General features: G+C 42.2%; 1 protein-coding gene across 9 annotated transcripts in view; it reads right to left on the minus strand.

The window, feature by feature from the left end:
• The window catches only part of MAGI2 (membrane associated guanylate kinase, WW and PDZ domain containing 2), a 1367587-nt gene that overhangs the window by 70861 nt on the left and 1274964 nt on the right, over positions 1-21762 (minus strand). For all 9 annotated transcript variants that reach the window (XM_075345212.1, XM_075345209.1, XM_075345205.1 and 6 more), the window contains one exon: positions 1367-1505. In XM_075345212.1, coding sequence (XP_075201327.1) covers positions 1367-1505 — 139 coding nt within the window. The remainder of the gene's footprint in view (positions 1-1366; positions 1506-21762) is intronic.

Here is a 21762-nt window from a genome sequence, read left to right on the forward strand (position 1 = left end):
ACGGGCAAATCGCTGCCCATGTCGCACAAAGTTGTGAAACCCCCGTCACACGGACTTACCTGCAGAACGACCTCGCTGTGGGCGGCGAACGTCAACTTCCTGGAGTGGGAGGGACGTTCAGCGTCACAGCGACGTCACACGGCAGCCGGCCAATAGAAGCGGAGGGGTGGAGATGAGCGGGATGTAAACATCCCGCCCACCTCCTTCCTTCCACATAGCCGGCGGGTGCCGCAGGACGCAGGTAAGCTGCTGTTCATCGTTCCTGTGGTGTCACACGGAGCAACGTGTGATTCCACGGAAACGATGAACAACCGCCGCCATTTTAATTAAACAATTTTATGAAACCTAGCGACGAGTACACGACTCACGATTTGTGAGCGATACTGCGTCGCTAGGAGGTGTCACACAAGACGACATCGTGAACGATGCCGGATGTGCGTCACGAAAACCGTGACCCCGACGATGCATCGCACGATCGGTCATCTTGTGTAAAGCCCGCATTAGTTGCTTGAAGTAGTTTTGTGTAAATCACTGTTTTTTAACAGGAAATTATCACTAAAAGACTAAAAAACCTGCTGCCATGTAGTCCTCTATATTCATTAGTTCTGTATAACCCTGCTGAACTCACTGATTGCCAGCTTTCTGCCTATGCACAGTGTACACAGAAAGCTGCCAATCAATGCTGTGGGCGGGGTTATACAGAGCTCAGCTTTTAGAGGACTGGGAGTTTTGCGGCAGAGAAAACAGGGATTTTATAAAAAATAAATATAACACACAGCCGCAGCCCAGTAAGTGTCACATCACTGGAATCAGGGTCTCTGCACTTACATCATGCTGCTCTCATGTGGAGGTAGAAAAACCTGGAGACAGATTACCTTTAATGAATTTTACAATGCATTACTAAATTTAAAAGGCCATTCCCTTGTGTCACGTGTATAAATACACAAATAATTTCTTCAACTCAACAAAAATACATAACATATATAATACATTTTCAGATTCTCTATCATTGCTGTCTTTTGATCTGTATTCACTCCACATTGGTTCTACCATCACTTTAAGCTCTATTTCTATTACAACTTCTTGCTACAAATGTTCCGAAAGTTTGCGCAGTGTAATTGTGATATCCTCTGGACCGTGGTACAAATGACAGAGCACTCTAACTCCCGTCTCACTCAGATGCCAATATTCAGTGAAGGGTGTTCTTACTACATGAACACTGTGCACTTTAGAGGCTTTCATCTGCTATTCTAATAAATTATGGAAAATCTATGCAGAAAATGAATTTCCACAAAAAGTAAAAAAACATGTTTCTTTCCCTGAACGGTTTAACTGCAAATAGCATATTAAGAAAGTGAAAACCCACCGTACTCCGGGACCTGCCCTGTTCCACGCTTTAGTAACAGCTTCACTCTCCTTCCTCCCGATTTGATGAGTTCTATTGCTCTTGCGTGCGTCATGTCTCTTGTGCTTTCCCCATTAATTTCAATAATTTGATCACCAACCTGTCAGGTAAAAAAAAAGACATAAAAAGTAACATTTTGCTTAACGTGTAGAAAAATGTCAGAGAAACATCAAGGCAAATGTGTTGTGATGTTTCACCAGAAGATTTCTAATAGACTATGCAATTCTTGAAAATTAACTGCGGCCTTAAATAAAAAAAAGCTCAGTTCTAACCATCAATTGTCAGAATCAATGTGAGACAACAAGCACTTGCAACGCTTTCATCTTCTACATATGATATGGAGAGATGATTGATCTTTATGCCAAGCAAATTGACCCAACTGCTACCGTATGACTAATCTGTCATTTTTCGTTCGGTCTGGAATGGGTCTCTCTCCTCTGTATATTAGAGAGTATATATTACAATACCTGTGATCATTTCTATGCATGCAGTGGAAGTACTGACCCCTAAACAATCTTAATGAAAGAGTTAAATCAGCCTTTTATTACTGCTGAAAAATAACATAGGCAAATGTCTGAAGGTACAGTGTAATATGATTTATTTAGTGGAAGCTCTATGCGGAATCAGGAAGTCTCTTTTGCTTGCATGAGCCGTGAGTCACTGGAAATGTCACTGTTATGGGGAAGGAGGGAGCGTCAGGAATTGGAGGGGAATGATTCATGTAAGGACAAGAGACTTCCTGTTTCTACATAATGCAGAGAAAAGAGAAGAATTTACTGGTAAAAAGGCAAAATGAGCAGCTGTAAGTACACAGTGCCATGTAATATGATGATTAAAATATATTGAGGATAAAAACTTTGATGGTAATGCCTCTTTAATAATAATAATAATAATAATAATAATATGTTAATCTATCTGTGGTGTTATAAAAACAGACATTAACTATGTTTGCAATGGCAAAGAAAAATGATGTGTTTTTGGTGCACACAGCACCTCATGGACGCCTTCACCATTAGTAAAATGGCACCAGATTGGTCTCCTGGTGGTCTTCAATAAAATGGTGCCGCATGTGGCGCATGCTCAGATTCAGATCTCGGCTTAAGAACTTCCTTTAGAGATTTATTTAAGCTGAGATCTCAGCTTGCATAAGTACCACCACTAGCGCGTATTTTATTGAAGACGGTTTGGAGATTAATCTACACAAGCGTCACACATGGCTATGACGGCACCAGCGCAAACTTTCAAACACTAAGCAGGTCACTCACAAAATAATGACCGGTCAGTCAGACACCACAGTATGCTAGAGGGGCCAGGGCAGGAGCTGAAGACAGTACCCACAATCTCACCCCTCTTATTACATGGAAAATAAAATGCGGATTAACCCCTTCACCCCCGAGTATTTTTTGTTTTTGTTTTTTGCTCCCCTTCTTCCGAGAGCCGTATATTTTTTATTTTTCTGTCAATCTTGCTATATGAGGGCTTTTTTTGCGGGACAAGTTATACTTTTAAATGACACCATGAGTTTTACAATAAAGTGTACTGGAAAACGTAAAAAAAAATCCAAGTGCAAAATTATTGCAAAAAAAGTTAGACTGCACAATTGTTTTGGGGGTATTTTATTCACCGTGTTCACTCTATGGTAAAACAAACTGATGTGTCGGTGTGATGCCTCAGGTCAGTACGAGTTAGGGTTAAAAGGTATCAATTGTAGCAGCATAAGAGCACCAGTATGGCCATACTTTTACTTTAACATGCAAAATTGTGCTCACGGGTTCTCTTTAACTTCCTCTGTCCAAAAGGTAAAACATATCTTGGTACTGTATATGATCACTGGAAAAACTCCTCAATCCTATCTGATAAACAGGTCAAATCTTTGCAAAGTTGAAAACTATGTTTATGGCCTAGGCTTCTGATATCTTTCCAGAAGCCTTACCTCTCGTGTCTTTTCCTTCTATATCATCTTTTTGTCTGTCTCCTTTTTCTCATTTTTTAATTTCCATGTTTACTTTCTGCTACGCTATGAACCCAGTAAATGTGACTTTGTATCTTGGCTTATATTTATTCACCCAAATTTACATTTTTTGGTTAAATAAAAGTGGAAAAAAAATAAACAAAGAACTGAGAATTTATTATTATACCCAGTATTGAAGAGAGAGGAGTTGCCTTTTGATTTTCTGTGGTATATAGCATATGCTTTCACATTCTCCTTATTTAACAAGGTAGACAAATTTTGGGGAGTTGATTTGGCTTATATTTGCACCACATGACTTCATTGATTTCCCACTGATGGCGCTACACCACTGCTGTAGCTACCGCCGTCTCATAAGTACATTTCACTTCCAGTGTGGAGACTTGAGACATACAGTGAAATAAGAACTGACAATTTGATGTAAGTGTATTGAAACAGTATAATACGATTATTTTTCGTTTCTCTCTTGCAACTGAACTATGACAGATATTCAAATCTTATTTGTTTAGTTGTGTTTTCATACAAGAGTATTGCTGCCATTATACACAAAATGTGGCACAGATGCAATTTCTAATATGATGGGAAGTTAATGATGTGACATGTAAGCCTCCAGATGTATTATTCCTATTTCATCCTCTTTTCTTCAGTAGATTCCCTTCCAACAGTTTATCGAACCTTAAATTCCCTCAATTTAACCAATTTCTTCCTAGATGCTCTTATTCTGAGAGAAGATGAAAAATAAAAACTGTTCATACTCTAACTTGACAAGATAACTATGGTAAAGGCAAATTATACAATAGTAAAGCACCAGACCCTCTGTAAAGGTAGGGAGAATAGAAAATGATCATCTTCTACCGTATCGAGGGAGAATTCGATGACTTTAGGCATCTTTTCTGTTACACACACACACACACACACATACAATAAAATATATATATATATACATATATATATATATATATATATATATATATATATATATTTGAGACATGCAGGACATACAGAATAATCACCACATCACTGTTTAAAGCAACAACTCATAGATATTGAAAACAGAAGAAGAAAGAGTCTTTAGTTTTGCTTATTTAAAAGAGCCCATACAAGCCAAGTTTAGAAATATTAAATATTTTATTAAAGTGCTGTTGGGTACAAAAATTACATAAATATTTATTCTGGACCAAGGGAAAGGTGCTGGAGGGGAAAGAACCCCACGTGTCCCGGAGAGTAAAGAGGGATAGATATTCCTCAACTGTGATCTAAGGCATATTAACAGGTGGTTACCCAAGACCAAAGAGCAGGGCTGCATCACATCATAATAAGAGGAGATCCACAATTGTGGAAAAACATTCCAGAACCATATAATCAAAGGCAGCGCTACTCACCAATTAAAGATCACTAGACACCGGGGCAAACACGGGGGGACCGGCGTCCCAACACGTGTTTCGCGTTTAGGTATGCTTCGTCGGGGGACGGATAAGAAAAAGTGTGAGTATTCTGACCTTAAATAGGCACCCAAATCACCTCAGAACTACCCCCTCTATGGAAGCGTCATGGGAAGCCCCGGGGACCGGAAGCCCGCCCGGATCCAGCGTCCACAGCGGTGACCGGACGGAAGAAAAACTTCCTGTGACGTCACCAGTATAGTTCCGGTCCCGCTGTTAGGGACGCCACCGCGGCACTATCCGGACAACAGGCACGCCCCACAGTGCGTCACAGGGTAGCGCCTCTCTCCCTCGCCCCCACCTCCCGAATCCAGGAGAAATGTTACTGACCACTATGGTAAGGAAAGTCCTCTCCATGTGATGCGGCCCGGAATCGCTCGCCCCATAGTCACCACAGGCATCCCACCATGGTGATGCTAGGGCAACGGGCATACCCCATGGTACATCACAGCACACCTACCCCTCCTTCCTCAACAAGGGCGCCTGCTGCTTACCCAAGCATGCAGAGCACCAAAATCATAATAAAAATCATCATCCATTAATTATCCCATGCCACAAGATGATTAATTACCGTGGAAGAAAAGCAAACGAAATCAAGGAAATATAGGGGAGGCCACCCTACCCCATCACACCACTGATATAGGAAACAGATAGGGAAGCAGACAGAGTATCATAATATTTCTTTCTAACACATGCAACAAATATTAGAGTCAATGATTTTTTAGAAAATTAATTAATACAGGAATTTGTTACATGGGGGTCCATATGACTAAAAATATACAAGATAATGTTAGCACACCATATCTTCATTATCCATGATGTGTATCGGACTCCATCATATAGATGATCACGGATTGCAACTATCAAGAATTACAATATGATCATCTATATGATGGAGTCCGATACACATCATGGATAATGAAGATATGGTGTGCTAACATTATCTTGTATTGTATCCACAGTCACCAGACCTGAGCCCAATCGAGATGGTTTGGGGTGAGCTGGACCGCAGAGTGAAGGCAAAAGGGCCAACAAGTGCTAAGCATCTCTGGGAACTCCGTCAAGACTGTTGGAAAACCATTTCCGGTGACTACCTCTTGAAGCTCATCAAGAGAATGCCAAGAGTGTGCAAAGTAGTAATGGAAGCAAAAGGTGGCTACTTTGAAGAACCTATAATATAAGACATATTTTCAGTTGTTTCACACTTTTTTAAGTATTTCATTTAACATGTTTTAATTCATACTTTTGATGCCTTCAATGTGAATCTACAATTTTCAGAGTCCTGAAAATAGAGAAAACTCTTTGAATGAGAAGGTGTGTCCAAACTTTTGGTCTGTACTGTATATATATATATAAAAAAAGCTATGTTATATATACACATATACACACAAAAATAGTGTTTTTGTACTCATTCCTTTTAAAATACATAAGGATGTGGCTATCCCCCTAATTAAAAATTAGATTTTCCTGTGCTATACAGCAATTACAGTAAGAATTACTTTGGGTGATTCACGTTCTTCCTGTAATGGGGTCAGGGTTGTTGCCCCTGCGCAAGTGGCTGGCACACTATGATTTGGTTTGTGGTATAATGTATTGTATTTTGTGTGGTTGCCACCAGGTAGCAGTGTGGCTTAGGGATAGCAGTCCTGGCACCTGAGTGGGCCGTGTAAGGGTTAAAGGAAAAGGAGGAAGCCCAAACCTCCATTTTTGCCCAGATCATTGAATTAATTTGACTGACCTAAGGGAAGTTGTCCCCACGCTTACGGACCCATGGAAATTCGAATGTGTGTGAACGTGTAGTCGTGGTCCCCAGAAGCGGAGTGTAGTCCGGACTGCAGGAAACGCATTTGTTTTCTAGCTATGTGTCCCCTACGACGTCCCCGGTGGGACTAAAGGTTAGTGGCCCCTGTCAATTAAAGGAAGGACCCCAGGATTAGTGGAGTCACTAGTTCTCTATTAGCCTGTTTAGACCAACTGGACTTAGCATATGTACATAATCATTCATAGATTGTTCAGTGCCCATATACTGTCATTGTTCTTGGGTTACACGTTCTCATTATCACTAAATGGGGGTTCGTAAGATCACTCGTTTAGGATAGTTGGCTAGTATAAATACAACCTTAATGATAACCTGTAATATGTCTATGTATCCTGTATACTCTAAAGCCAATTTTCACATGGTGCATTCATTTAAATTTTAAAGAGTAACTGTCATTTCATCACTTTCTTTTACTAATCAATGGTACAAGTGAAAATAAGAAACTTTATAATATTAGTAGGCATAAAGAGACCTGAGAAGTCTTGAAAGCTCGCTCTGTAACATCACTTAATTTATTCTAGTTAACCATTAAAAGATATCAGAACTACGATTATAATTTAATAATTTAGTTTCTCTCACTAAAAGCAATCAATCATTTTTCAACTGGCTAACACGGTACCAAAACTTTTTTCTCTTTACTAGATGAAGATGGACACAATAAGCTGTTAATAGGCATGCCTGCAAGTAAATTGTGCTGCATATGCTGTAGCCAGAGCACACAGATTTGCGCTTGTGGGAAAGCGTGAGAAAGATAGAATGTGACTAATGGTTTCAGTGCCTGCAAAATCTACTGAAAAGTATCAGCATCTGCTCATCGTGAGACTATGGGATTAGAATTAGCGATGAGCGAGCCTATTCGGCACTGCTCGTTAAACGATCGAGTATCAGGGTGCTCGTGGAGCTTGGCCGAGTATCGCAGGTCCTCAAATGTTTTATCCTTGAAACAATATCCATTGCACTGGCTTGGTTCACTGCATGATGTGTTCAGGTACGCCAGGGAGAGTCATTTGAAGTCTCTGATTGTATCTCACTTGGGTTAAAGCAACATCTTTGGATGTAGTGAATCAAAAGAAATAAACAAACTACCCCACCCTCCCTCCAAAAATGCTCTGTTCATGGCTAGCTGTATGTGGGGGGAGAGCTGATCTGCCCAATCATTGACTTCCATTATATTTGTTACTCAAGTTGAGCTCTTTCACAGCATCTGACCTGCTCAACCTGAGGACCAAGCATCTGAGCAATTTAGTGCTCACCCATCTCTAATTAAAATCAATATTTCAGATTGAAGCTTCCTTAGTTAAATTAAAGAATAACTAAACTTATTTTTTTAAAACATTTTCTCCAACATGGGACAATCCACAATAGCCTATCTCAAAAGGCGCAAGCTGAAGATTTTACAATAGTCCTCACAGTCCCCTGATCTGAACATATTGAGTTATTTAGAGGGCATACCAAACTTACCCTGTACACTGACTATTTTTACATTGTATCAAAGTGTCATACCTTTAGTGTTGTCCCATGAAAAAATATAATAAAATATTTACAAAAATATGATGGGTGTATTCACTTTTGTGATATACTATATGGTATGTTTGTATCTGTCTGTATATATAATTGTTTATGTGACTGTATATACACTACTCATAAAAAGTTAGGTATAGTATATGCGTGTATGTGCCTGTATGTGTGTGTGTGTACAGTATGTGCCTGTATACATAGTATAATTGTATGCGCCTGAATATGTGTGCATATGGTACGTGTGCATGTGCCTGTATATGTGCATATATGGTATGTGTGTATGTGTGTGTGTGTATATATGGTATATGCCTGTATATATCTGTAAATGGTTTGTGTGAATCTGCCTGACAAATAGTTTTAGCTGTGTGACTGACTTGTTCATGATGTAGTTTGTGAAGTAATAATTGTGCACATGTTGCATCTATTTGTGCTTGTCTGACTGATGTATGTGTTCATTGTGTGTAGTGCACTTCTGTGATATGTGCAGTGTACTTGTGTGATGTTTATCATTTGTACACTTTACATGTGTGACGTGTGTACTTGGAATGTGACATCTCTCATGTTTGGGCTATGCCTGAGTGACATGTTGAATATGTGTGTTGTGCTTATGTGATGTGTCTAATGTGTGCGTTGTGCTGATGCGCAGTGTGTAGTGTACTTGTATGATGTGTGCATTGGGATTTTCTCATGCGTGTTGAACAAGTTATTGTATTAAATAATGTTACTTAAAAGGATTTTTTGTTTTAACTCTTTGAATGCCCTTAAGGCCCTGTCACACACAGAGATAAATCTGCGGCAGATCTGTGGTTGCAGTGACATTGTGGACAATCAGTGTCAGGTTTGTGGCTGTGTACAAATGGAACAATATGTCCATGATTTCACTGCAACCACAGATCTGCCAAAAATTTTTCTCTGTGTGTGACAGGGCCTTTAGTCTTGTGGTAGAGAAAAAAAAACCAAAACAGACATACTTATTCTCCTCGGGGTAAAACATTCCTCTTTGCTACTGCTCTGGTCTTTGTTTCAGGCTTCAGCCGTAATGTCATGACTAAACCACATGACTGCTGGAGCCAATCACTGAGCTGCTGTGCCCTGTGAGTAGCTTAAGTGATGACGTGTGACCTTATTAATGCAGATGGAGCAGTAGCAGATTAACATCACTAGATCAGCTGAAAATGAGTGAATGATTGTATTGATATTTCCCTAGGGCATGACCATGAGCACAAAAACTTAAAATGGAAGACCCCTTTAAGAAAGTGGGAGGGGCCCATACAAAGTTCTTTGCTCTTAGTGTCTGCCTTTGCCGGAGCAGATGGAGAAATTTTGCTCTGCATCTTCTCCTCACATGTGCTACTATTTTCTCATGTGAGAGAATCGGATCACACCCTTTCACTGTCATCATCTGTTCTCCAAATGCTAAAGGGAGGCAAACAGACTAGGGAAAAGCAGGGTTCTAGAAGCCCTATACATGTGTGACACCCCTGGACTATCGGGTAGTCACAGGGTATTGCACAATCTGCCCTTCCGTGCAGTATCCACCTCCTCTTTGGTTTAGGGTCCCTAACTAAATGGTGTTGCCTACATCAGCTAATTAAATCCTAGATACACCCTGCACCACACCCACCAAACACACCAGTGGACGCCTTGAGTGGAAAAGAGTCGCCCACCTGGGGGGTTAGGGAGGGGAGGTGAGGAGTGAGTAGTTAGAGTGAGGAGTAGAAGGGAGACGAAGTGTCCCTTTAACTTTGAGGAGCTTAGAGGAGGTCAGGAGCAGGGCTCCTGGAGAATTGTCTAGGTTGCAGACGGTGGTCTGGACCTAGAGGAGTGGACCGCTGGTCACAGGGGATCGTGGCAAGGGGCACGGATCTGTCGAGGAGGACAGCCGGCGCCCTTGCATCATCACTGGGCTGGGACTGAGGCACGACAGGGTACGTGGTCCTTAGGTCGGGGAGTACTTCAGGCAACCCAATAATTTACCTGAGGCGAACGGAGCCTTCAAGATCCGTTCCCACCCGCTCCAAAATCGGGGTACTAGCGCAATGAGGGGGATAGGACTTTCCACTCAAAACGGTCCAGAAAATCCCAAGCGTGAACCCTGAGAGCAATCTCCCACACTTAGCCATAGTGGGGAGCGGGACCCAGCAAGTTTCATACTACCGGGACCACCAAAGAAGTAAACTGAGTGCCAGGAGGCAGGTCATGGATCACCCGGCAACACCATTGGGGACGGGACCCAAATAAGCTCCCCTCAGCGGCAGCGGTGTCCAGAACTTTGGCTTATCCAGTTGTCGGTGTCAGCTTAATGGACTGAGTGAGTACGCAAGTGACCCCCTTCGCATCCAACGGCACTCTCCCCCTCACCATCACCGAGCCCTGGGGTATCCCCTCTACCCGTGGAGGGTCACAACACCTGGCTGCCCCGTTCCATCATCCCCGGGTACTCCCATCTGCAGCGGTGGTACTCCTAGTTACCACATACCACGGGTGGCGTCACGAAGTCTAATACATCCCCTGTAAATAAAACCCCCTTAATTTGAGTAGCCGCACGACCCCTGGGTCCGGAGACCCTCAAGCCACCGCGGATCCGGATCTGAGCAGCTTGGCTGCGGCACACATGCATTTTTGTAGAGGACTGAAGACAATTTTCCAATAAAGTGATTGTACAAAACAATTGAACCAAATTAATAAAAAAAAAAAAAAAAAAAATGTAGTTAGTCTTTTAGCATACTTGAGGTGTAGTTATTAGTAGGTGCAGAGCTCTCCAAAGACATACACAATCAATAGCAAGAATATTCCATTCTCACATAAACCATCCTTACATATGAAAACGTCTACACATAAGGCCATTGCTGGAACAGATCTCTGCGACCCCAAATATTACTATAGTATATTTTAGATCACATACTGTATTTGAACTTTTACCACTGAGTACAATAACCAGCCTTAAATTTATTCTCAAAACAAACATTAAAAAATAGTCTTTGCAAAAAGAACTTTAGGGATTGTTCCCTTGTTGGTGATTTGCTGTGGATTTTCCATCTGGATTTGCAGGTCAGAAAATCTGCTGCAGATTATAGAAGCAGCAAAGTGCATAAGCTGTAAAAAATCCACAATGACCTGTGCTGCGGATATTAAAATTCACAACGTGTCAATTGTTTCTGTGGATTTTTACTGTGGATTTCACGATTCATTGGGGAAAGTTTGTAGCAAATCTGCAATGAATATTTTCTGTCGGATGTGATCATTCTCTAAGGGCGGCTTTGCACGTTGCAACATCGCACGTGCGATGTCGGTTGGGTCAAATCGAGAGTGACGCACATCCGGCGTCACTTTCGAGATCGTAGTGTGTAAATGCTAGATGATATGAATAATGAGCGCAAAAGCGTCATTATCGTATCATCGTTGCAGGCTCCGACTTTTTCATAATTATGCTTCAGCGACAGGTACGATATAGTTCCTCGCTCCTGCGGCTGCACACATCGCTGTGTATGAAGCCGCAGGAGCAAGGGACATCAGCTTACCTGCCGCCGGCAGCTATGCGGAAGGAAGAAGGTAGGCGGGATGTTTACATCTTGCTGATCTCCGCCCCTCCACCGCTATTGGCTGCCTGCCGTGTGACGTCGCTATGACGCCGCATGACCCATCCCCTTAGGAAGGAGGTGGGTCGCCGGCCAGAGCGACGGTCGCAGGGCAGGTGAGTGCATGTGAAGCTGGCGTAGCGATAATTTTCGCTACGCCAGCTATCACAAGATATCGTACCTGCGACGGGGGCAGGGACTATCGCGTGCGACATCGCAGCATCGGCTTGCGATGTCGCAACGTGCAAAGCCCGCCTAAGGCTAGTTTCACACTTGCGTTGAACGGTATCCGTTGCATTGCGTTGTGTGACGGATGCAACGGATATGTTGCATATAGTGGCACAACGGATGCAACAAAACAACGGAATCCATTTTGATTTTTTTTTTTTGCAGTTTACCGGCGGCAGACTATTGTGAACAATCAGCTGATCGCCCCCCGTAGCCGGCCGCTGGGTGATCAGCTGATTGCTCCCAGTAGCCGGCCGCCAGGTGATCAGCTGATCACTTGGCCGCCAAGAATGTGTGCGGGGGGCGGAGTGAGGAGTGGGTGGAGCCGAGCGGGGCTATGGCGCTGAGGACAGGTGAGTGTGCGTGTGTGTATGTATATGTATGTGTGTGTGTCTGTGTGTGTGTGTCTGTGTGTGTGTGTGTGTGTGCATGTATGTATGTACATACATGCGGAGTGGAGTGCGGGAGGGGGCGGAGCCAAGCGAGGAAGTGTCGGGCTCCCTGCACACGTAGCGAGGGTAAATATCGGCAAAGCACTTTGGTTGGTTACCCGATATTTACCTTGGTTACGGGTGCAGGGATCCAGAGAGGGCATGCGCAGTGAAATCCAACGGATTGCGCTGCTCAAAAAGAGTTACATGCTGCGTTCCTCCCACCTGGCGCAGCGTCAAAATAACAACGCTGCATCGTCCAGCGGATGCAGCACTGACACTTGCGTTACAGTGCGTCGTCCATACAAGTCTATGGAGACTAACGCAGTGTGTTAACGGACTGCGCTATTCTCCATAGTGACGGACTCCGCTGAACGCAAGTGTGAAAGTACCCTAAAAGTGACATTCTGGTTTCAGGAAATTAAGGTTTTAACATTTTAAAATATAATTCCTGTACTAATTTCACATAGTTTCTAAAATCTCTGCTTGTTGTTATTAAATAGACGTTTTCAGTGTTTACTTCCCGGGAATATAAATCTGTCCTGGGCATGCGGTGGACATGTATGTGCAAGGATTGTTACAGTACATAGCTGTGATTAATGTAAACTAACAAACTGAACACCTTGGTGTCCATCACATCACCAGAATTTATTTTTATCCCCTAGAAGTAATTCATGAAGGTTCCTTTTGAATGAATGCAACGATCTCAAAATCCAATAATCACACAAACAATAAATCAAAACATTGTGTAACTTATCTACAAGTAACCGGTCTTTGTTCAAAGAAGGTGTATATCTCACGTGATTTTCAGTTTTTAATTTTATTCCCTTATAGAGCACCATTAGTTTCCACAGCACTTTGCAGACATCATCACTGTCCCCATTGGGGCTCACAGTCTAAGTTCCCTATTGGTATGTTTTGGGGTGTGGGAGGAAACCGGAGTACCCAGAGGAAACCCATGAAAACACGGGGAGAACATACAAACTCCTTGCAGAAGCTGACCTTGGGGGGATTTAAATCTAGGACCCCAGTTCTGCAAAGTAACAGTGCTAACCACTGAGCCACCGTGCCACCCATGGGCCCAGTATAAGCTATCATGATTGTTCACATTAGGAATTACACTATTAATTAATGATGAGAGAGCATCCTCAGGGTGCTTGAGACGCTTGGTACCGGTCGAATATTTGCAAGTGCTTGACTTTTCGCTCGACCTCTCTCTCCTCTACCCAGACCTCCTATTAGGGTCTTATGGAAAAATTCACGAGTTTCCCCATTGACTTCCATTATACTCTGTAATCAAGTCAAGCACGTCCAGGAGCCCTACCTGCTCGATTCGAGTACCAAGCACTCGAGCATTTTAGTGGTCACTCATCATTACTATTTATGTTTCCCTAATTACTTGTACCCTGCAATTTTCTACAATTTTCCCGTTTGTAACATAATCTCCAATTTTCAGTTTTCTCTGAACCATTGGGTGGAGAGAAGCTCGCATGATCTCTTCCACATATAGCACTTATAGAGATTAGATGGATTTCTGCTTTTATTCCCCTATGTAACACACAAACATACGGTAAGTAGCAGTATGGAGGACATTAAACAGTAGAACTGAGCAGTGTAACTGTGAATCCAGATCTGGAAGAATCATTTGCTAGAAAGCTGCTGCAATCTGTGTACTTAGCTTTTGTATCACTCTGCTCTATAGTTAGTAAGAGGCAGCTGGCAGTCTACATTAGTTGACCTCTTTTTTCACAGTGAATGAGGAGCTCAGAAGATGGGGAAGAACCCAAATTCTCTTATACCATGTATTACAAGGACAAGGTCTCTTGTATTTGCTTATAATAATTGATTAATCCAAAGTTTTGGTTTCTTTTTCTTTTTTTTTTTTTTTTAAATCACAGTGATCATTTAACTGTAAAAATACAGAGGCTGATTTATCAAGGTGTTTTTGCCAGATATTTGGCATAAAACATTTTAATAAGTCACTATTTTTGCAGAAGTTGAGTAAGAAACATTGCAACATTTGGGATTTTCATGCCAGTCCAGGCATGTGCCAGTGCCAGTCCCATGTGCCAGTGCCATCCCATGTGCCATGTGCCAGTTCCATGTGCCAGTCCAGCCCAGCTACACCTATAATGGATTAGGATGGGTAGGACAGGGTATGGCTACGCCCAACCAAAATATCCAAGAAAAGTTACCTTTGCTGCATAAATAACTCCAGAAATGTACTCTAGTCTTCGACTGGAGTACATTTCTGGTGGCAGCACATGCCAGTTAAGAGATGCGCCTAATTCATTAATACTAGAAGTTCCAGGAATTTTGTGCTCCATAGGGTTTCAATGGTACAAATGTTAAATGACCCCTCTCTGGGACTTCTAGTGTTAAGTCACATACGCCTCTTAATGAATTGGATGCACCATATTCCAGCAAATCGATTCAATAAGACCGGTGTGGCCAAAACTAGTCTAAGTGAATCGGCACCATGGTCTTTGAAATAGTAATTTCCCACCACAACTGTAATTTTAAATTCAAATCGGACCTCCCTTATCTTGATTTCGATTATACTTCAGGATTACAAGCGCTGGACTGTACAGAAACCAAAACTGAGGGTTCATGTTTATTATTAAATAATTAAAGCGAAAGGACTGATCCAAACACATACCGACATGTTACATTTTTATATGTCATTCACTACGTTTGCTTTTCAGATTATTTGAGAGCCTCATGTTAAAAAGGGACTGGAATAAGAAATGATAGTCTCTGTACTGCTCTAAATTTACTGTTTTACTTATTACTCATCGGTACACAATCTATTGGAATCTCTAGTACAATGTCAACCAAACAGGTCTTCACAAAATATATTGTCACATACGCACAGGAAGCAATGCTCATAAATGGATATTCAGTTTACTTGCATTGTATGCTAAAAAAACTCCTGATCCTATTGATGAACAACCACCCTGAACAATGGCTTATTCCATCACACGGGCCTTTCTGCTCTATTTATATGATGGTCCCACTAAATGGTTTGTTTTAATTTGAAAAAATAAATAAAACTCATTAAAATAATCAATCATTTTCTTAGTACCACAAAACTAGTGTGGGGGAGGGGAACTAATAATTTACTAATGTAAAACGATAAAAAGCTGATATAAAATACCATGTCTCGGGGACCAGTCGAGTTAATCTCTGGCTGACAAGGTACACTGATGCATTAGAGAATTTTCAACCAGATTTGGTAGCGAGTGATAGTTCAATAGTTACATGGCAGCTCTGCAATGTTCACTTCTTCTCCCCGAAGCAGTTAACGAACAACATGTCAGAGGCTCAGTGCAGATTTCAGCTGAAATAGTAGGTGAATACAGTTCAAGCATTAAGTGAAAGAAAGCCTACAGTTAATTTTTCACAGTTCCGTTCTCTTGGAAGGGCAACTTGTACCAATTGGAATTGGAATCAACACAGCATTGCTCTAAGCTAAAACAAAGCAAAATTTAGGGAGAGAAGAGATCTGTTTAACGAAAGAACAAAATCCCCCTATGGAAATAGCACATATAAATTGTACATTATGGGCAGTCGCAATATTTATACTGAGAAACAGTGAACAACTCCTCTCAAGTCTGCACTACATATCACTTTAGTCTATCGGATACTCCTTTGCCCAAACACATGCCTGTATCAAGACAAAATCCAACTGAAAAAAAGTGTCCTACATCATAAGAATATAAGACGCGTATTACATGGCTTCTTCTAGAAAGGTTTACATTGCTAAATGCGCCATACAAAGGCGGCAATACACACTGTTCTTGCACGAATATAGGTAATGGACATATTGAAATTTAGGTCATTGGCTATTGGCTCTTAAACTTCTAACTCATAGCTATAAGTTTTAGTTTAACTCATACTTTGCACTGACAAGAGGCAATATCCCCGAAACACCGTGACTGCAAATTGAGTGGGTCGATATTGACTTTTAGGTTGGCTACTTCCAATAGGTGGCACTGGAGTTCAAGTCCTTGTCCTCTCTGAAGAGACAATTTGAATATTTAACTTTAATCATCAAACTGCAGAATTTGACCAAGTGCATGGTTATTTGGGGGTTAAAGAAAAGCTAAAAATATATGTATTTTTCTGTCTTTGGCATCACACGCTCATAAACAGAGCAGATGATGCTTTATCCCAGAGCTTCCAATCAGTTTAAAAAGAATTACTTCTGGTGATTAACTTCTTCCAGTCTCTTGGTTGCCGTATACTCGCATTCTGGTTAGTTGAGCTCCAAACCTTCCTTTCATTGCTTGTTATACAACTTACAAATACGGCGGCATTATGAATAATGAATAAACCTTGCTAAGTTCCAGCTCAAATAAAGCAGCATCAATCAAGTGGAATACAGTGAGGAAAAAGGACTTTCTAAAGAGACCCCCTTGTAAGGAGTTTGCATTTGTTTTCCTCTTTTCTGGCAATGTCTGCTAAATAATTAATTGAAAGATAATGATTAATGAACAATGTGAATAAGTTAACTATGTGATTAACTTCAGAAAGACGTACGTGTCTTTAAGAACCATTGCCTTAAATTGCCATGGACAATAAACATGGCTACATTTAAGGCCTCTTTCACACGTCTGTGAAAATCACGTATGTGTCAAAGGTGCGTATTGCCCTACGTGTGCCGTGTTTATGGCACATGTATGTTCTCCGTATGCTATACGTGATAGCACATGGAGAACAGGAACTTTCTACTCACCTGACCCTGGCGTTGCTGTCCGTGGTACTGATCTTCGGCCTCCGGTCCTGCGACTCCCTGCTGCTGCTGCTTCCGGCCCGCAGTGTAGTGAATATGCGATGAGCATAATGAGCAGCGGTCGTAAGCAAGTGACAGCAGCGGCAGAGACAGCAGCGCTGGAAAAGGTGAGTATAGAAATTAATTTTATTTCACAGACACGTGTTTTCTCCGATGCGTGTCACACGGATGACATCCATGCGGTCCGTGTGCAGTCATGTGAGACCCGTGATGCCGGAGAAAAATGGACATGTCTACGTGTAGCACATACGGGCACACATATGCTCCACACGGACACACCGTCCATGGCAGAACACGCACGTGAGCGCAGACCCATTGATTTTAATGGGTCTACATGTGCCCGTGTCTCCGGCACGTGAAGAAACGGACCAAACACATACCGGAGACACGGACATATGAAGGAGGCCTAATGCAGTTCTAGTGAGTGTCTGCTAGTCTTAATAAATTGAGAAAGGCTCCTGTGAGAAGGCACACCATCATGAAGATTAGGGTAAAGTATCTGGGTCAATTAGAATTTGTGCCTTAATACTATATGGTAGTGACGGACGTTAAAGAAATATTCTCATTTCAGAAAGTTATAGCATGATGCTAAGATATGATGTCTTCAGGCGTAAATGTTGTTTGATTTCCTTTCATATACCAAAAGTACTCACAAAAATAAAAAACTTAATAATATCCCTTATTAGAAAAATGCATTTTTTTCCCTTCCTGCACTGACTTGCCTCAAAATTCTTAATTCAGAGGTAAAATCTGTATTCAGTGAGGACTTTCCCATTATGAGATAAGAGATGGCAGTTGGTGCCTATAAAGTTCTATGGCGAACTGTAACTGTCGTATCTGGTTTACTTAAAGCAGAATGTCTGTGTCTGCCTTCGGAGAAAACTAAAAATGAAAGAGAGTGCAATAGGGTTTTAACTGGAAGACAAGGGGTGTGTGAGATGTGGTGCCTCCTCACCTGGGTTGGTTATGTGTAACACAACCACTAGTGTGCTTTAAACGCCTGCTGCAGATACACAAGTGTCCAACACCAAGCTAAAGATACAGAGAGAATATATGTGGTTCCTCTGTGCTGCTGTGCAAAAAAAACGGGTAAATGAGTCCAGATGAAGTATAAAATGTTTCTTTCTACATGTTTCAAGGCAATCCTGCCTCTTCCATAGCCATATGTTTTTTCCTAAGGAAGAGGCACTCACTGCCTTAAAACGCGTAGAAATAAACGTTTTATACTGCATATGGACTCATCTACCCATTTTTTTTATGGTGTTATCTTGAGGAAGAGGCATGGTTGCCTTGAAACGCGTAGAAATAAACCTTTTATACGTCATCTGGACTCATCTACCCGTTTTTTCCCGGCAGCACAGAGGAACTATGTATACTCTCTCTGTCTGCCTTTGGCTCCTCCATAAATTCAATTCTAAAAGCCCCAAGTGTCATCTTCTATATCAGCAATGGGGAAAATCTGTCCTGACTTAATACAGATTTTATCCATGAATTGTAAAATTAAATAAAAATTAAAATGACGGTTACGCTTGAGATGACATACAATAGCGATAAGTTATCAATTATTAAGTAAAGCAATGGCTAACAAAAATAACAATCCGTCTGAAAGATACACGTATATGTAAGTTTAGCCTTGTGATATATTAAGTATACTGAGAAAGAAGCATTAATGTAGACATCTATTCTACTTTGATAATGTTACAATAGACTTTGTCTTTCTATGTGTATTATACTGTACTGAGGTCACATTGAAGTTGTCTTCATTTAAAAGCCATTGTTCTATCAGAATGACCAGTGTCAGTTTCTATACACTGCATTCCATTGTGAAAATGCCACAATGCAGCATGACGTCTCACTAGGCTGTCTTCTTCTGTAATAACGGGACAATGGACTTTGTCATCAAGATTTTCTATATTATGATATTAAAATATTGTCTGTATGCAAAAGCATTTTTTTAGCATAATGTATCATAATGGTGTTTTTAACTCCCTAACTGTGTTTTATTTTGATGATACCATAATGTTCGTCTTTCCTCCTGTGCAATTTACACTGCATTGGACTTAGGGGCACTTTGCACACTGCGACATCGCAGGTGCGATGTGCGATGTCGGTGGGGTCAAATTGAAAATGACGCACATCCGGCATCGCATGCGACATCGCAGTGTGTAAAGCCTGGATGATACGATTAACGAGCGCAAAAGCGTCGTAATCGTATCATCGGTACAGCGTCGGCGTAATCCATAATTACGCTGACGCAATGGTCCGATGTTGTTCCTCGCTCCTGCGGCAGCACACATCGCTGTGTATGAAGCCGCAGGAGCGAGGAACATCTCCTACCGGCCTCACTGCGGCTTCCGTAGGATATGCGGAAGGAAGGAGGTGGGCAGGATGTTTACATCCTGCTCATCTCCGCCCCTCCGCTCTGATTGGCCGCCTACCGTGTGACGTCGCAGTGACGCCGCACGACCCGCCCCCTTAACAAGGAGGCGGGTCGCCGGCCACAGGGACGTCGCACGGCAGGTGAGTGTGTGTGTGAAGCTGGCGTAGCGATAACTTTCGCACTCGGCATCGCAGCATCGGCCTGCGATGTCACAGTGTGCAAAGTGCCCCTTATTCCTACACAGTGTTTATCCTGTCTCCTAAGGGCTTCCTAACAAGTTCCATTTTTGCAGTGGAAAAATAGGGTGTTTACAGTATACTGCTTTTTTTTTTTACTAACATCTAGTCATAATATTAATGCAGTATAGGATGCAGCAGATAAAGGTGGAAGTAGCACAAGTGCCAAATACTGATGAACAACCACTAAAATACCTACCATTCATGGAGGACCGTTCACGTAGGTTTTGAGCAAAATATTGACCAATACCGCATATATCTATATATCTTTTTTATATTTTTATTGCACATTTTTATGCATAATGCAGCTGGGCTCTTTAGTGTTGGTTGGGTGAATTGGGGTGTTGGTCCTGTGTGGTGCACTTACATACTACTGGGCAGCCTACCTAATCTAATAGTATGGGTGTCACCAATAGGCTGTAAGCCAGACACTGACAGACACTGAGCATCACACATGCCTGTGTGACTGGCGCCCAGTGGCGTAATTAGAGTTTGATGCGCCCTGGTGCAAACTTTGGACCTGCCACACCTCCACATACACCAACACTCGGGGTATGGGATAATGACACTGACACTTGCCTCTTTCCCTCAGCACCCAGGTTTCCCATGATCTCAAATCCCTCTTTTATCAGCACCCAGCTCTCCTATGTTCTGATATCCAACTTGTCCTCGGCACCCAGCTTCCCCATGCTCTGCTATGCATATTTCTCTCAGCACCCAGCTTTCTCATATAGGAGCATGGGAAAGCTGGGTGCTTAGGGAAAAAGCCTTTTTCCCTCAGTGCAAAACTTTCCCATCCCCTGCTTGTATCTTTGTCCCCCCCTTGTATATAGCTCTCCAAATACTATCATGGCCCCCATATAGCCTTCCATATAGTATAAAGGGTCCACATAACCCTTCATATATTAGAATGCACCCCCATAGTCCTTCATGTATTATACTGCATTTCCCTTGGTCCTCCATGTATAAAGTAGCCATCTGATTATTATAATGCAACTCCCATAGTCCTCCATGTATTATAATTCAGCCCATAGTTCTCCATATATTATACTGCAGCACATAGTCCTTCAAATATTATACTGCACCTCCATAGTCCTCCATATATTATAATGCACCTCCATAGTCCTCTATGTTTTATAATGCACCCCCATAGTTCATGTATAAGGTAGACCCCATAGTCCTCCATATATTATAATGCAGCCCCCTTAGTCCTATATATATTATAATGCAGCCCCATAGACTTTCCTTTTCATACTGTATTATGCAGCCCCATTATATATATATACAGTCATGTATAAGGTGTCCTTCACATTGCATTATAATGCAGCACCATAGACCTCCATGTATAATGCACCCCCATAGGCCTCTGGCCACCGTGTACTCACTGATTTAAAAAAAACAAAAAAACCCCCAACAAACAACAAGTACTCACCTCTTCTCATTCCTCTGCTGCTCCGGTCGGAGTATCCTTCCATCCTGCGCTCAGTGCTCTCAGCACAGCAGTCGCACAGGAGTGACGTCACCGTGTTGAGACGTCGAGTGCAGGCACAGGGGGATAATGATTAAGCATGGAGCGGAGTACGCCGCTCGATGCTTCATCATTGCTGTGTGCAATGATGGGTGAGGGGGGTCAAGTGCCGACGCTGACACGGGCCCCCCTGACTCACGGGCCATATAGTGTCCTTGTGGTTTGCCACAGAACAGCGCAGCTACTCCCTCTGTGACCATGGTTGTTACGCTCCTGCTGGTGCCATATGCAAGCCTCATCTATGTGCCTGTCTAATACCAGCAACAGGTTGTTTCATCAGAATTTGGCATCTGAGCTGTCCCCACCTTTATTAAGGGGGCTGCTGCATCCTGCAGTGCTTTTGTGCTGTGACCTGATGTAGGTAAGGCTGCTTTCTTTTTCTATGATTATTTTTCCTTGCAGGTTTAACCCTTAAAGGAGTTGTCCGACATTA

The sequence above is a fragment of the Anomaloglossus baeobatrachus genome, chromosome 4 (assembly GCF_048569485.1).
Source record: "Anomaloglossus baeobatrachus isolate aAnoBae1 chromosome 4, aAnoBae1.hap1, whole genome shotgun sequence".
Classification (NCBI taxonomy): Eukaryota; Metazoa; Chordata; class Amphibia; order Anura; family Aromobatidae; genus Anomaloglossus; species Anomaloglossus baeobatrachus.